This window comes from Scyliorhinus torazame, chromosome 13 (genome assembly GCF_047496885.1).
Source record: "Scyliorhinus torazame isolate Kashiwa2021f chromosome 13, sScyTor2.1, whole genome shotgun sequence".
In the NCBI taxonomy this organism is placed as follows: domain Eukaryota; kingdom Metazoa; phylum Chordata; class Chondrichthyes; order Carcharhiniformes; family Scyliorhinidae; genus Scyliorhinus; species Scyliorhinus torazame.
This window is the reverse complement of record NC_092719.1, coordinates 198,217,682-198,235,461: the sequence shown is the minus strand read 5'-3', so window position 1 is coordinate 198,235,461 and position 17,780 is coordinate 198,217,682. Positions and strand designations below refer to the sequence as shown.

The 17,780-nt window shown below is 44.7% G+C and overlaps 1 protein-coding gene across 2 annotated transcripts in view; it reads right to left on the bottom strand.

Moving 5' to 3' along the window:
• Positions 1 to 3,307, bottom strand: part of LOC140388509 (SRSF protein kinase 3) — a 56,414-nt gene extending 53,107 nt beyond the window's left edge. For both annotated transcript variants that reach the window (XM_072472822.1, XM_072472823.1), the window contains exon 1: positions 3,031 to 3,307. In XM_072472822.1, coding sequence (XP_072328923.1) covers positions 3,031 to 3,077 — 47 coding nt within the window. In that variant the 5' untranslated portion in view covers positions 3,078 to 3,307. The remainder of the gene's footprint in view (positions 1 to 3,030) is intronic.
• Between the last annotated feature and the right edge of the window lie 14,473 nt (positions 3,308 to 17,780).

Below are 17,780 nucleotides of genomic sequence, written 5' to 3'. Positions count from 1 at the left end.
AGTGACCCAGGGCCGGGATTCGAACCTGGGTCCTCAGCGACGTAATCCCAGTGCTAACCACTGTGCCGCGTGCCGCCCTAAATTGTCCCTTAATTGGAAAAAATGAATTGGGCACTCTAAATTTATTTTTAAAAAGAAGAAAAAGAATCAACCACATTACTGTGGGTCTGGACCAGATGAGGTAAGGACTGCTGATTTCCTGTCCTAAAGGGCAGTAATGAATCAAATGGGTTTTTTGGACAATGGTCACCATTATTTACTTTTTGTCCCAGATTGAATAAATTAACAAATTCCCCAGCTGCTATGGTGGGGTTTGAACTTGTCTCGATTAACAGTCCCGTAGCATATTCACTGTGCTACCATAACCCCAGAGGTACATCAAAATTAGAACTTGCACCAAGCATGTCTGATGTTCCAGACTGTGTTGAGCTTCGTGATCATCCCACAGACAAAGATAGAAACGGACTGAAGGCCAGTGACATATACATTTGGCATTGGGTTTCTCTGTGTTGTGCTCTGCCTGAATAACCTGGGATCAACGCGGGATCAGGGAACAGCTTGCTCTGCAACTCTTCTTTCCTTTTAATGGCTTCTGCTTTTTATACTGCTGGAAACGGGACAGCAATAAGCCAGCGCACTCATACCAGTTGCCCTTTCACATTCTGTGCATCAATGAGAGAATCTGCAGTCTGCAACAAGTATGGTGATATCATTGTGGATATCTCCAACACCCTGAGGACACAACCTCTGCATTAAATTTCAAGATTTATTTTGAGCCTCTGCAGTTATCGATTTTCAACAATTTATTTTGCGTTAACATTGACACATGCGTATGTACAGATGATAGATCATAGATCATAGAATTTACAGTGCAGAAGGAGGCCATTCGGTCCACCGAGTCTGCACCGGCTCTTTTGAAAGAGCACCCTACCTAATCCCACACCTCAACATAGCCAGCTTGTCTTCTTAACAGCCCATTTATAGAATGGCCCTAATATTTACAGGGAGGTGGGAGAGTGCAGAGGAGGTTGAAAATAGCTGAAGGATCTAGTCAGTGACCGGGAGATTCTGTGAAACTGAACAACAAGAACTGATTGGATGGGTTTTACCGTTCCCCCACGCTGATTTTGTAATCGGCGATGGGGCGGAGAATCCCATTTGACGCCGAAATCGGGGGGGGTGGCGCCTGTTTGACGCAGGTTTTGTAGGCTTCGCCCCCTCCGAAATGGCGTCATCGCGGCGCGTGCCGCATGCCGTTGGGACGGCCTTTGCATGTCGCTTGAAGGCCCTCCCCAATACTCCGCCCCCGATGGGCCGAGTTCCCGACCGGGCCGTTGACCTGTGGTCTCAGCGGTCAGGAACCCGGCGTGGCAGCTGCGGACTGTGTTCAGCACCACGGTTGGGCGGGAGCTGCTGGCCGGGTGGGAGGGGGTGGCTTCCGCAAGGGCTGAGGGGACTGGTGGGGCCTGGCCAGGGGGTGGCCAGGGGATCACTATCTGGCAGGCCGGGTCCGTGCATGGCCGGGGGGGGGGGGGGGGGGGGGAACTTGGCAAACACAATGGGGATGCTGGGAGAGGGGGGGTAGGGGGTGGGGGAGGTGGGAGAGAGAAGCTATCAATTCTGGGGAACAATGAGAGCCTTGGGGGTGGTTGGGGTGTGGGGGGGGGGGGGGGGGTAGCGGTTTGGCAAACATTACAGGGGAATGTGGGAGGCTATGTGCTGCAATGGGAGGCCGAAGTCTTCTTTGAGTGACAGCGGGGGAACACACCTGCTCCTCCTGGCCCACAAGGAGAGCTGAAAAATGCACTTATTAAGCCAGCAGTTCCTGCCTCTTTTGGGTTTCTTCACTCATGGAAATCTTGCGCAGTAGCAGTGAATTACACTGTGGGAACTCAATTTGGATAAGCTAATAAAGTATCTGGCCTCTCCCTGCGGGATACTCAGACATCACAATACCCATTGCTGTAAAATAATGGTGGGTGTGCTCTCCATATTTAAATTGTTAAACCCACTCATCTTGCAGAGAACTAATATTGAGGCCAATAAATTAGCCTGAACACAGAGGGTCCCAAAGAAACAAGGTGGGATACAAGAGGGATGGGTGGTGGTGAAGACGTTGTGTTCACCTGTCACGAAGCAAGTTAAACTTTGGCTTCAGTAGCACCTTGTAGTTAAATAGTTACATCAGCGAGATCAAAGCCCTTTTTGTGAAAAAGTTCAATGCAAGTGACAAACCTCCTCAGTTCTCACTACTCCAACATCCACTACACCCCTGTGTTTTCAAACTCACTCCCGAAACCACGTTGCCTTGCTACCTGACTCTTTAAAATCCTCCTAACAAACTATAATTGGTGGCTCTCTCTCAAAGCTTCCCATCAGCTCAATATTCTCTTTGTCGCGTAAAATGTTTTGAGAAGTCCATCTGTGTGCAATTTTCATGTTAGGTTTCCTGTTGTTTCTGCAGGAAAGGAGATGAATCAGAAACACCGCAGATGGCTACATCACCCCACTACCAAAGCGAAAAGCAATGGATTTGCTAGTTACTACGTCAGGAAACATATTCAAACCTAATTAGAAATAAGGCAACTGCAACACCCCAGGGTGTTGCCAGTTAAAAGGCATGAGGGAGGAGTAGCCGAGTGGTAGTATTCTCAAGATCACGGTGTCACTGAATGGATTACCAGTGTGGGCCATGTCATATACTCGGGGAACTTGCAGAGAACGGGTACACGCTTTCCCATGGAACGATAGGGAAAGTCCTGACGAGAGGCACCCTGGATCAACTTACTCACTTCTGAGTATCAGTTACAGAGTGGCATTGGGAAATGCGTAGGCCAAAGTCATATTCTTGTCCTCTCAGTACCCGAAATCAGAGGAAAGTTGAGTGCCTAACAATGCCTAATAATACGGGGTGTGCTTTGCAGAATCTTGCTGAAGGTCGTCAATTCATCTGACAACCAAGCACGTTAGAAGAGAGGGCACCAAAGGGTCAAACACGCCAGAATTTTAACATATTCTCATTATACTCACAGATTTTCAGATACGTGGATTTGCTGATCTGCTCCGGTAGGCAACATCCCGTCTGGATAGTTCTTGACAGTGTTTCAATTCTGCCCTGGGATTCAAAGAACTCCCCTAACTATAACCTCAGAATTCAAACCACAGTATGAACAGTTAGAGCAGTATCCTCTAATAACGTTGTACACTAGTTTTACAGATCACATTGCAAAGAGATACAAACCTCATCAGAGGACCTCATTTTAGAGCAAGTCTACATTTAAAAAAAATCTTACATGTAGAAGCAGCTGCCGAGAAAGCAGACAGCAAGGATAAATAGTCTAATGGGGAGGGGGAGGAGTCTGTCACTAATTCAGTATGGGTAACAGTTATAGCACCAGGACCCTTCTATAGAAATTGTACATGACAACTGGCAGGATAGTGTGAATAGAGAGAGGGAAAGCAAATGTTCTGATTGGCCATCGCCTTCCAAGGACAGATACAAACCACAACACAGTGTCGGGATAGGTTTAAGCTGAGGAGGGCGTACTCAGGAGGTTTGCCGTGAGGTGCTGATTTAGAGAAAGAAAGACAAGAACAAACGTCAATAGGGAATCATTGGCACCTGTAGAAATCCTGGACTTTGCCAGATATATGAGCTGCTCACTACTTGCAGAACTGGCAAGTCTTATGTATGTGACAGCGTGGCTTAACCTCGGATGACAAATTGCAGTCCTTCCATCATCACTACAGTTTGTCTTTCTCTCAGATAGCAACTCTTCTGAGATCATAGATACACAGCTTACTTGGGAAACTTGAGACGCTGTAACATCATAGGTCAATAAAACACGAAGAAAGGGTTCTGAGACGCTGGAACAGTGCAGTTCTATATAACCTAGGAAGAGGATGGTTATAGTTTTTCATACCCGTTGTATGGGCCTGAGATACTATAACAACATTGTTTTATGAGGGATGAGTGTCAGATTAACAACACAATCCTATGTTTTGCCTGGAGAAGATCATAAATGTGATACTATCTAAAAAGCAATAACTTGGACAACATAAAATGTCTCAAAATAACTCCAGAAAATTAGCATAGAATGTTATGGAATTAGAATGGAATGGCTCAACATAGGTCTGAAGGCACAGATCGGAAGGATGGGTTATAACTACCGGACAGGAATTTGCTGTGTAGAAAATGAGAAACATAACACAGTAGCCAGAGATGGTGCAGAGCAATACATATGAGAAAAAAGCAGAACAGTATTGTAATGGAGGTCATCATGATTCTGCATTCTTGATTCCTGCTTTGTTACCAAGTTTGGATGCAATGCTGATAAAACAAAAAGACTAAAATAGGTTGGCAGTTAGTTCTGCATGTAACAGCAGAATCAGATTCATCACAAAACGCTCAGGCCTTTCTTTGAAGGCTCCTCTCTGCATACATCTGTGCCAGGTAATTGAAAGTGTCGCGTGCACATAAGGTTATAAGCTATTAGCAGTGTTACAGTGCTGCAAATCATTCTGTTGGGTAATTATACATCTTTCTTTACTATTTAATACAGTTAGAAAGGCAGAGTTGACAGAGGAAGAGTGTGAGACTTGTCAAGGAGCGAAAAGAAGAGTTGTGCTTAATTTTATTTTTATTGATTAAGTTTGAAAATACATTTACATTTAGACTCGGGTAACACACCTTAGGCTGTACTCTATGTCGCCCATCTATTCCTATCTCATATGTGGTAGCCTTGGCTCAATGGTAGTACACTTGTCGTTCCATCAGAAGGTTATGGGTTTATAGGCATATTCCAGAGACCTGAGCACCTAATCCAGGTTGACACCTCTTCCTAGGAGTGCAGTGAGTATTGGAAAGAAGTAATTCATCTCATTGTTGTTTGTGGGAGCTTGTCTACAAGTTGACAGCTGCATTTCCCTACCTGACCAGAATGACTACACTTGAAATGTACTTCATTGGCTGTGAATGCCCTTGGAATTGAGGTTGTGAAAGATGCTATATTAATGCAGATTCTTCCTTCCTTATCATGTTGCTCCTAACAGTTGAAAAAACTCAATTATTAGAGACTGGATTTACAAAATGTTTCATTGGTCACATTAGTGATACAGTGGGCATGTTCACTGAATCATCTAAGCGGAACTCTGTCCTTATACATGTATTTTTAGAGTGAGTTCACATCCGATCTGTACCTTCCTCCACTCATTGTGTGAAGTATAAATAACACCTTCGCAGAAAAACAAAGTGGGAATGTTTATTTCTGTTGAGGTAATCTGCACCTCAACTGTTGTGGTGTGACACACTCTTATTGTGACTTTTTGGAACCCTGTGAAACATTAGACTAGTATTAGCGTAGTAACAGTTGAACTATTTAACAGTTTCAATTTGGAAAGTATTTTAATGAAAGTTCATGATGTAGTAGTTTCAGAAGCAGGAATGTGTTCTGCATGCTGAGTTACAGGATTCTTTCAACATAATTGCTGCAACTGTAACACTAATAGACCAGCTCATTGATAGCAAGCAGTTGGCTGGATGACTACATTCCTTCCACATTCTCTGCAAACTGGTACAGTAATAGACCATCTCATGGGTAGCTGCCAGTTGCTTACATAGAGGGCATTGGCAATCTCAAATCGGTTCTGTTAAAAGGTGAATATAGACAGAGATAAAAAAAAACTCCCCTTATCTGGGAGTGAGAACAGGTGGTATCTGTCAGGGACAGGCCAACATAGACAGTTGGAGAGAAATAGTATCACCTTAAATGGGTAAAAATAAAAAGTAAAGAAGAGTGACTAAAAATTTGAAGAATATTCAATCTGACCTGTTAGAATTGTGGAGCTGGGGCAGCACTGCTGCCTCACGGCGCCGAGGTCCCAGGTTCAATTGCGGCTCTGGGTCACTGTCTGTGTGGAGTTTGCACATTCTCCCCGTGTTTGCGTGGGTTTCACCCCCACAACCCAAAAGATGTGCAGGGTAGGGGTATTGGCCACGCTAAATTGCCCCTTAATTGGAAAAAATGAATTGGGTACTCTAAATTTATTTTTAAAAAAAGAATTGTGGAGCTGGAATTCTGAACTAATGCATGCCAGAATCGACTATAATATTCTGTGACGCGTCCCCTCACAGTTAATCCTCTTAAAAAAAATTAACATTACAATTGGCATTTCAAGTCATTGCAAATTTGAAGATAGTCATCTGACACATAAATTACGTGCTCCTTATACTTAATGATAGTAAAGTGGAATATAAACTTGAATCCTCTGGTGTGCAATATCATGATGCGGTGATGTGTATTCAAAGACAATGGACGGGATTCTCCGGCCAAGGTCAATGGACCTTTACATGGTCCTCGTCCGGCATCTTGAGGCGGGGCGGAAGAATCCAGCCCAATAACTGGATTATGATTTTTTAAAAATATATATTTTTATTAGAGTTTTTCCATTTGTACAAATTACACAACAAATCCTCAGGATTCGTACAGCATGGTAGAAATGCCTCAGCACCAAGTTCAGTAGGTTCAACTAAACTTGGTGCCTCCATGTGTACCATGGGATAATAATAATAACAATCGCTCATTGTCACAAGTAGGCCAGAGAGTGCGGGAGAAGAGGATAAGGCCATGGAAACATGGTAAAATGGTGACACCTTCCCATGTAGCAAGTGCTCGTACAGCCAACAAGAATATAGGGTGAGATCTTCATGCTATGTTCGGGTGGGCGCCAAAGCATAGCTCTCCCAATCATACCAGAGGCATCCCTAACACATTATGACACCCTTTTCTCAGATATAAGACTTGTCTGTACCTTAGTAGGAGCCAGTCAACAATTCTTTAACCCCAAAATAACAAAGTGAAACGACAGAAAAAATTCAAGAAGACTTAAGTCTTAAGAGGATATTTACATATTAGCACAAGACACAGCAAATCCCCCAAAACAGGGCAGCACGGTAGCACAGCGTCAGGGTCCCAGGTTCAATTCCCGCTTGGGTCACTGTCTGTGCCGAATCTGCACGTGCTCCCTGTGTCTGCGTGGGTTTCCTCCGGGTGCTCCGGTTTCCTCCCACAGGTCCCAAAAGATGTGCTGTTAGGTGAATTGGACATTCTGAATTCTCCCTCAGTGTACCCGAGCAGGCGGCGGAATGTGGCGACGAGGGGATTTTCACAGTAACTTCATTGCAGTGTTAATGTAAGCTGACTTGTGACAATAAAGATTATATAAAAAGAAATCCAGCACAGTACAGAGCGATCATCATTCCACACATTTATACCGAGAGGACCAGCAAATATTTGTACAGTTGGTTCAGGGGAAATGAATGCCGTTGGTGTCTCCCATCATACTGACAATGACAGGATAAGGTACTACCGAGAGCAGGGATCTCAGCATAACAAGACATAGCCATCAGCACATGGCCCTCACCATAAGACATAAAAGGAAAACCTGCTCCTTTAAAATCTCATCCAGCCTGCCAAGACATCCAGGCCAAGAAGGAACAGCCCAAGCCAAGGGGAGCAGCAAGATGCCGCCCCCGTTACAAGACATGGCTTAGCAATGTACACTCTCGTATGCAGGAGCCAGTCAAACAAGGATACTCACACCATGCCAAGACTCGCTCACAGCCGATCTCACTCCTCTCTCGCCACATCAGAGGCACCGGCTATACTCGAAGGTTTGCACCACCCTCCACCGCGGAAACCTCACCAACAAGGAGAAGAAGAATTGTCAAGACACCTACCAACTGGGTGCCTCAGGTGGGGTACCATCCTCCGCTACTCAACACTATAAGGGGAACCCCATGAGAAACAATGTACCTGTATCAGCACCCTACTTACCCAAGTAAGGAAAGGAAACCCCAAACAGAGTGGAATACCAGCATTAACCAAAGAACGCCAGACAAGGTCTAGTACTGTACACCTTCACAAAGAGGATACCAGGGACAGAACAGTGTAGCCTCACCAGAAACAAGACACTGCTTCCACAGGGGAGTCCAGGCCTCAAGAAGGAGGACAAACTGGAATTGTTGATATGAGGCCACTCAGCCCTACTCTCGAAATGAAGAAAAGGTACAGCAATGCTGATCCAAAGAACTCAGACTCTCACTCAGAAAATGCAGGCCACGGATGACTAAATCCCCAGTGGAACCCTATTTCGAGAAGGAGAGCAGACCAGGAGCTCCCAAAAGGGGACAACTCGGGGAAGGGTAACCTACTCCCCCAACCAACGTGCCCGGTCCAGGTAAACACAGTTACTCCTGCTCTCACCTACTCAATCAAGTGACCACTGCCACTACCACTGCAGCCAAGTGTAAAGAACCTCGTTGATGTTACTTGCGAGAGTGTCTCAAAACCCCAAAGGATAACTTGAAACACTGGTTCTTTGTGATTTATTTTTGTTTGGAATAATGCGAAGAACCATGTACAACCCAGTGAGGAACCACATTCCTGATACAAGTGAATAGTGAAGACCAATCCATGGACAACTAGCCAATTAACGATTCACCTCAAAAGCGTCTCTTATAGGGTCAGTTGGTCAGGGGACTTCTTTGAGAGTGATGCAATCCACTGACAGGTGCTTCAGCAGTAGAGATGACTGGTGTTTGGCCCTCAATGGGCTAACTCTTGATAGGTGAAGATGGATCCATACAGGTAAGTTTCCTCAGCTCACCCTGTAACAATACTGTTTTCATCCTCTGGGCAGGTTGCTGCGGCATTACTTTTATCTGCATTTACCTCGTTAGGGCCAAGTTATCCCACTAGTTTGGTATGCAATTCCTTTTCATTAATTGGTCCAAAAGTTATTTTAACCTTCTCTGTTGTACTTTTATCTCATATGATACTGGACCTGGTTTGATCACAGCCGTTCCAGGGACACAATAAGGGAAGCACCACATTTCTTCACTAAATTAAATTAAACTAAACTAAGAAGCTTTTTCCCAGGGTGGAAAAGTCAATTACTAGGGGACATAGGTTTAAGGTGCGAGGGGCAAATTTTCGAGGAGATGTGCGAGGCAAGTTTTTTTATGCAGAGGGTGGTGAGTGCCTGGAATGGGGTGCTGGGGGAGGTGGTGGAAGCAGGGACGTCAGTGACGTTTAAGAGTCATCTTGACAAATACATGAAGAGGATGGGAATAGAGGGATACGGATGCTGGAAATGCGGAAGGTTCTAGTTTAGAAAGGCATCATGATCAGCGCAGGTTTGGAGGGCTGAAGGGCCTGTTCATGGGCTGTACTGTTCTTTGTGCACCCACCACAAATGTTCTTTCAACTTTCTTTGATTCGTGATGTCTTTTCTGTTCATTTTCTTTAGCCTCCACACTCCCCAACAAATCTGTGGAAACATCAGGTCCAATTGCATTCTTATGCGTCTGCCCATTAGCAACTTGGCAGGTGTGGCACCTGTGGTGGCATGATGCTTAGTACAATAAGTGAGCAAGAACCAGGCCAGTCTGAGTTGTGAAGGGGTCAAAGAGTTCATGTTCATTGCGGCCTTGAATGTCTGGGCGGCTCTCTCAGCCAGTCCACTTGAAGTAGGGTGATAGGGAGCAGCTTTTATATATTGAACACCATTGGTCCTCATAAAATGTTGGAATTCTTCACTGGTAAAAGCTGTCCATTTATCTGAGACCAGATGTTTGTCGCAATTTCTTTACCGTTGCTGATGAGGTCGCGGACTTCATTTTGTATATTTCCAACCACTTGGAGTGAGTATCAACAATAAGCAAGAACATGGAGCCCAGGAAGGAGCCAGTTAAGTCAATGCGTAATCACACCCAAGGTTGACATGGCCACTCCCAGGGGTGGATTCGGGCTGCAGAAGGCAGGTGTAGCTGCATTTGACAATGGTCACATTGTTTGACCAGATTCTCTATGTCGATATCCATCACAGGCCACCACACTTAACTGCGAGTGAGCATCTTCACCTTCGTCATCCCAGGATGGGTGTAGCGTAGCTCTTGTAAAAATAGCTTCCTAGTGGGGGTCAGAACAACCACCGTAGCTCCCCACAATAATACACCATCTTCACAACTTAACTCATCTTTTTTTATCTGAAAGGGCCATAGTAATTCAGACTTGTTAACGCAGTGCCAGCCGTGAAGGGCTATGTTCTTGACTTGGGATAATAAGAGGTCCTTTTGGATTCAAAGCTTGACCTTCTTCGCCGACACTGGCAACATATCAAGGAAGTGCAAAGCAAGAACGATCTCCAGTGGTACCGGTGGAGGCACTATACTCTGAGGTAGGGGGGGATGGTTCAAAGCGTCCGCATTCAAGTTGTGGGTGCCCAGCCTATGTTGAAACATGTACTCGTAGGCTGCTAACACAAGAGTCCAGCGTTAGTCCCTAGCTGAAGCTATATGAATAGCCTTATCCTCCCTAAATAACCTCAACAGGGGTTTGTGGTCGGTAACGATTATGAAATGTCGTCCATAGACATATTGGTGGAACATTTTGACTTTGAATATCATGGCCAATCCTCCTTTTCAATTTTAGAATAAGTTCATTCAGCATTGGTCAAAGTCCTTGAGGCTTAGGCTATAGGTCATTCTCTACCATCTTCAATCTTATGGGCCAAAAACATCCTTATTCTGTTAAGGGATACGTCGCAGGTAAGAATGATTTCTTTTAATTTGTCAAAATGGAGCAAAAGACTGGATGATTGTAAGGCTAATTTAACCTGTTCAGAGACTTATTACTAATGCTCTTTCCAATACTGATTCTGGTGCTTTTTGAGTAGGGTGTGTAAGGGTGCGAACAATCTAGAAAGACTGGGGGTAAATCTACCATAATAGTTTGGCGTTCCTAAAAAGGATTTTAGTTCTGATGTATTTTCGGGAGCTGGTACATCTTTAGTTGCTTTGATCTTCTCCTCCTTAGGGTGCAGCACCTTGACTTCGACCCTGAATCCTAAGTATGTTCCTTCCTGAGCTTGGAAGGTCGACTTTTCTCATTTCAGCCTTGCTCCGGCCTTCTTAAATCTCTTTAATGCTTCTTTTGAGATTTGCTAGGTGGTCCGCTTCAGACCTCCTGTAATTATTATATTATCTAGATAGACAACAACCTTGGGTGAGTCCTGGAGTAAACGATCCATTGTACGCAGGAATATCGCACAGGTTACCCAATGGGTAATCGGGTATACTGGTACATGCCTTTGTCGGTATTTATGGTGACAAATTACTTAGAAGCTTCGCCTAACTCTAATTGTTGGTGCACATGATCCATATCAAATTTAGTATAAGTTAAACCTCCTGCTAATTTGGCAAATAAACCTTCCATTCTTGGTATTGGGTATCGATCCAATTTGGCTGCCTCATTAAGACTTAGTGTGTAATGGGGGCTGGTTTACAGAACACTTTTCACAGTAACTTTATTTGAAGCCTACTTGTGACAATTAGCAATTTTCATTTAATTTCATTTAGCTCAGTTGGCTGGACAGCATGTTCGGGATCAGAGCAAGGCCAACAGCAAGGGTTCAATTCTTTTACCGCCTTCTGAACCTTACCCCTTGCCTGAGATGTGGTGATCATCAGGTTATATCATTCCTCAAAGGGGAAAACAGCCTATGGTCATCTGGGACTATGAAGACTTTATTTTTACTTCCTTAGTTTGTAGTCCCCACATATTCTGATTGTTCCATCTGGCTTCACCACTGGCACAATTGGCGCTGCCCACTCCGAAAACTGTACAGGTTTGATGATATCTAATTCTTATAGTCACTTGAGTTCAAACTCAAACTTCCCGTCTAAGGCATAAGGGACGGATCAAGCTCCGAAAAACATAAATCTTTATTTTAAGGCCCTGCATCTTTCCTAACTTGTTTTGGAAAACTTCCTGATATTTTTTAAAGACATCTTGAAGGCCTCCTTTGTTAATTTGAAAGATCTCCAACCAATTAAATTTAATTTGGTGAAGCCAATCCTGGCCCATCAGACTTAACCCTTGCTCCACTCCCCCCCCCCCCCCCAATTACTACTATGGGGAGTTGAGTTGACTGGTTCCAGTAGCTTACGGGTATTGTGTTCCTATCAGGAATGGGGTATTGTACAGCACATTAAAAACTTTATGCACTGTGGGAGGTATGGGTCATCGGTGGGGCAGACGGTCAGGGACAAGGATTGCCCCCAGAATGGTGTTGGGGCCCAGGAGTTGGCATGGTGTTGCTGCGAGTGATTGCCCCCCAGTTGCCCCCTCAGCGCCTATCCCCACCATCCCATGGTGGCCCACACCCCGCCGTATACAGGGGTGGCAAGCCCAGCAGGCCCGGGCTCTTTGCCTGTGAGCAAAGATTGCTACTCACCTCCTCAGTTCCCCACAGAAGCCCTTCCACTCGGTTCATGCTTTTCAAAAGGAGCACTAATCGGCACTTGCTGGGGGGGCCGATGAATGACGGGATGCCATTGGATATGGGGTGGCTCTCGTTGATTGTATGGAAATGGGGCTTAAGTGGTGATAATTGGTTTCTCGCCACGCTACGTTGACATCCCGATTTTGCCGACGGGAGCGGGCCGGTTGCACCACAAACTGTTTGGCACCCAGCGCGGATCTCGTTTTGGCCTCTCCCGCTATTCACCGGCCTCGTTACGCTTGAGCACGAGTGTAACAAGGCTGTAAGATCGTACACTATGTACAGAAAGTGAGATAAAAGCTACCATGTTCCAAGACCCCAAACTCTTAACTGACTGGGAACCCCCAGGGTTCGCGCACTCCGGCTCCATTGACTGATTGGATCACATGACCCTCAGGGGACTTGTGCCCTTAAAGGGGCACTCAACCACACATCTTGAACATGTCCGTCTTGCCACAGAACTGATCTCAATGGATAGGGTTTTCCACTCCCCCTCTCTCCCAGCCCCCCCCCCCCAGCATGTTTTGTGGTGGCAAAGGCAGCCCTTCGGTGGGATCTTCCAGTCCTGCCACTGTCAACCAGATTTCCCCTTGTTCACACCCTCTGCCGCCGGGGAACCCAAGGCAGGGGTGTCGCCATCGATGGAACTGGAAGATCCCGGGGATGGGAATGGCTGGAGGATTTCAGCCCCTTCGGTGGAATCTGAAGCCCTCCCTCTCACACTCTAGCCAAAAGGAACCTGTATTTTCCTTTCATTTCCACACTCACTAGGGCGTAGCACCAGGAGTAATTGAAAGATTACTAACTCTGAGGTCCTGCTTTTTAACTTTCCCCTGTATAATAATAATAATAATCGCTTATTGTCACAAGTAGGCTTCAATGAAGTTACTGTGAAAAGCCCCAAGTTGCCACATTCCTGCGCCTGTTCGGGGAGGCCGGTACGGGAATTGAACCCGCGCTGCTGGCCTTATTCTGCATTACAAGCCAGCTGTTTAGCCCACTGTGCTAAACCAACCCCTTGTATTTTAACTCTAACTTCAGGCAAGAAATGTTATTCACATATATCGGTGACCCTTATGGCCTTGCATTAGCTCCAGTGAATGACTCCCTAAATGTGATGTTACACTACAAACCTGCGATATGTTCATGAGATATATTTTTCACATACAAACTGATCTCCTACGGCATTGCTTCCAGGCAATATGAGAGCTGGATCATGGCTGTAATATTTAGTAACAAGCATGACTTTAGGCCCCTGCTCAGACACTTCCTATTAGGGACGTGGTTTATATTAACATGTCCTGAAGTCAAATCAATGCCAACTATTGTTGCTTTAGGAAATGTCTCCTGTTTGGCATCTGCTTGGCTCCTCTCCTGCGAGAGAGGAGGTTGACTCCGACTTGAGACTTTTTCCTCTTTCTGCACACGTTTAAAAAAAAAGAGGAATATTCCGTTATGACTTTGTGCTTTGAACAAAATGAGGTTTGGCAGATCTCAAAATTAAACTGGCATTGTCATTAGACAGAAACATTGGAACGCCAGTGTATGGAGCTGAGGAATTGTCGGGACGCGGGGGGGGGGGGGGGGAGGGGGGAACGTTGTGCTGGGTGATGCACACTCATATTCAGACTCCAGATATTGATCTCAGTGAACTCGAAATGACACCCTGAATGAAAGCCAAGTACTTTCCAACACAGAGAAGTGGAGGGGGAGCCATTCTAAAACTGCTCCAGCACACATAGACTGGCATTGACAGAGGCTTGAGACTGTCAACGCTTAGCCAAGATACTGGCAGTCGGAAAAAGACCAGGAAGATGTCAAGGGCGACACAAAGGGATTTAAACCTCTCAAATATATTGAAATTGGAATTTACTTAAAAACGACAATCCCTCAATGTTACCAAAGACCCATCATTCTTTTTGCCTTTGTATAATTTCCTCTAAGTCCCATGTCACTCCATGGATTTAGCCTGATTCACAGCTCCTACAGGTCTTAAAACTGTTAATAAGAATGTGGTCGCTAAAGGTAGCCATGAGTTGTAGTTAGGGAAATAGACAATGAACGCTACACGTTAGGAATTGACAACATGCTCGAAAAAACAGGCAAGCTTTAGTTTGCAAGCAAGTGAAGGGTAGTACTTTACCCAGCTACATCCAAACGTCTGACCCCATCATTCCTTATATAGATCCTTCCCTCCCTCCTACCGCGCCCTATAGGAATGCTGACCCTCAGAATAACCTGGGAGGGGGTGACGGGCAGCACGGTAGCATAGTGGTTAGCACTATGGCTTCACAGTGCCAGAGTCCCAGGTTCGATTCCCAGCTTGGGTCACTGTCTGTGTGGAGTCTGCACAATCTCCCCGGGTCTGCGTGGATTTCCTTCGGGTGCTCCAGTTTCCTCCCACAAGTCTCAAAAGACGCGCTATTAGGTAATTTGGGCATTCTGAATTCTCCCTCAATGTACCCGAACAGGCGCCGGAGTGTGGCGACTTGGGGCCTTTCACAGTAACTTCATTGCAGTGTTAATATAAGCCTACATGTGACAATAAAGATTATAAAAAATATAGAAAATTCTTACTAATTTCTTGCTACCACAGAAAGTAGAATTCACCTGTTGCTGAATTCTAACCACAGGCTCTCTTTCATACACAGAAAATAGAAGCAAGAGGAGGCCATTTGACCTTTGGAGTCTTCTCCACCATTTATTATGATCATGGCTGATCATCAAGTTCAATACCCTGTTCCCACCTTCCCCCCTGTCCCTTGATCCCTTTAGCCCCAGGAGCTATATCTAATTCCTTCTTGAAATTACACAACGTTTTGGCCTCAACTACTTTCTGAGGTAGCGAATTCCATAGATTCACCACCCTCTAAGTGAAGAAATTTCTCCTCAACTCAGTCCTAAAAGGTTTACCCCTTATCCTCAAAATATGGCCCCTAGTTGTAGACTCCCCCGCCATCGGGAACATTCTTTCTGATTCGACCCTGTCTAATTTCAACAGGCCACAAGTCAATTACCAATTACAATGTCGTGGGTATCTTTCCCAGGCTTTGGGACAGGTTACCTGTGTAATTAGTTATGCATCTATAGGACAATTTTAAAAAAATGCATGTGACAGCTATGTATTACTGCTGTTCCTTGTTTGCATTTCTCTCACGCTCCTTATATACTACACTGCTCTTAGCTTCGTTCCATGGTTCATTTCGATTTACATCAATGAGACACAGTTTCAGTACCATTCCACACAGTGGAAAGTTTGCGTCCATAATTTCCAACATGGACAATTTCCAAAGTTACTCATGATGTTGATTTTGTACATATTGCAAAATATTGAATAAACCACACCTAAGTTATAAACATTGTAAATACCATTGAGGAATGTTTTCTCTTTCCAATATCCATAGCTACAGGGTAGAATTATAGCATAGTTACAGCACAGAAGGAGGCCATTCAGCCCATCATTACTATTCTGGCTCTCTGCAAGAGCAATTCAACTTGTTCCTTACCCCTGCTCTATTCCCGTCACATCCTATCTGGCTGCATCACAGCCTGGTATGGCAACTGCTCGGCCCAGGACCGCAAGAAACTTCAGAGAGTCGTGAACACCGCCCAGTCCATCACACAAACCTGCCTCCCATCCATTGACTCCATCGACACCTCCCCTGCCTGGGGAAAGCGGGCAGCATAATCAAAGATCCCTCCCACCCGGCTTACTCACTCTTCCAACTTCTTCCATCGGGCAGGAGATACAGAAGTCTGAGAACACGCACGAACAGACTCAAAAACAGCTTCTTCCCCACTGTCACCAGACTCCTAAATGACCCTCTTATGGACTGACTTCATTAACACTACACCCTGTATGCTTCATCCGATGCCAGTGCTTATGTAGTTACATTGTATATGTTGTGTTGCCCTATTATGTATTTTCTTTTATTCCCTTTTCTTCTCATGTACTTAATGATCTGTTGAGCTGCTCGCAGAAAAATACTTTTCACTGTACCTCGGTGCACGTGACAATAAACAAATCCAATCCAATGAAAACATTCCTCTTCAGTTGCTTCTCCAATTCCCTCTTGAAAAGCACAATTGAATCTGTTTCCTGGCCACTCTCAGGCTGTGAATCCCAATCCTAATCATTCGCTGCGTGACAAAAGTTAACTCATGTTTCCAGTGCTTCTTTATAATAACCTTTATTAGTGTCACAAGGAGGCTTATATTAACACAGCAATGAAGTTACTGTGAAAATCCCCTAGTCGCCACACTCTGGCACCTGTTCAGGTACACTGAGTGAGAATTCAGAATGTCCAATTCACCTAACAAGCACGTCTTTCGGGACTTGTGGGAGGAAACCGGAGCACCCGGAGGAAACCCACGCAGACACAGGGAGAATGTGCAGACTTCACACAGACAGTGACCCAAGCGGGAATCGAACCTGGGTCCCTGGCGCTGTGAAGCAACAGTGCTAACCATTGTGCTACTCTGCCGGCCTTATTTACCTTAAACTGATGCCCTCTGGCTCTTCTGCCAATGGGACATTCCTCTCTCTCTACTCTGACTAGGCCCCTCAATGATTTTAAACACCTCGATCAAACCTCCTCTCAACTTTCTCTTCTCGAAGCATGACAACCTCAGCTTCTCTGATTAATCCAAGTAACAGAAGTCCCTCATCCATGAAACCATTCTCATGAATATTTTCTGTGCTCTCTCTCTAAAGCCTTCATTTCCTTCCTAAAGTCCGGTTCCCAGAATTGGATACAATACTCCAGTTGAGACTGAACCAGTGTTAATCATAGCTTCCTTGTTTTTGTCCTCTAGAAAGGCAAGAATCCTGTATGCCTTTTTAACCGCTTTCTCGAGCTGCTCCGCTTCTTTAATAATGTAATTAATTAAAGTGTCTAGAATATTGTTATCATTTATAAGTGCTCTGGAATTACTTTTTAAAATAAAGGCACCAACTGTTGACTTCACTACAAATAATGAAAGAGGAAAAGCAATCTTCCATGTTATTTATTTTTCATATTTTTAAGTATTGTAAATCATAACAGTATGTAGTAAGATTAATAACAGTTTTGTGTAGAAACATTTTTAAGTCTAAGAGATTTTAGTTCAAAGTGACAATTAAAATGAATTAGCCAGATGGAAACAAGGGAATGGAGTTCCTATAACCTGTACAAGACTCTTTTGTAACCCAGAATGTAAGGAGCCAATCAAGCTCGTTTTTGCCAATGGATCTAATATCGGGAAATTAATCAGAGCACGTAATAGAAGTAAAAAAAATGGAAACATCTAAGAAATAGTGACCATAATATAACACGGTTTAGGATGATCATTGAAAAGGATAAGCATCAGAAGAACCAGTGTAAAACATTGAAGAATAAGCGATTCTGAGGAGCTGGAAACAGAACTTGGGAAAATAAAATTGACAAAAATATTGA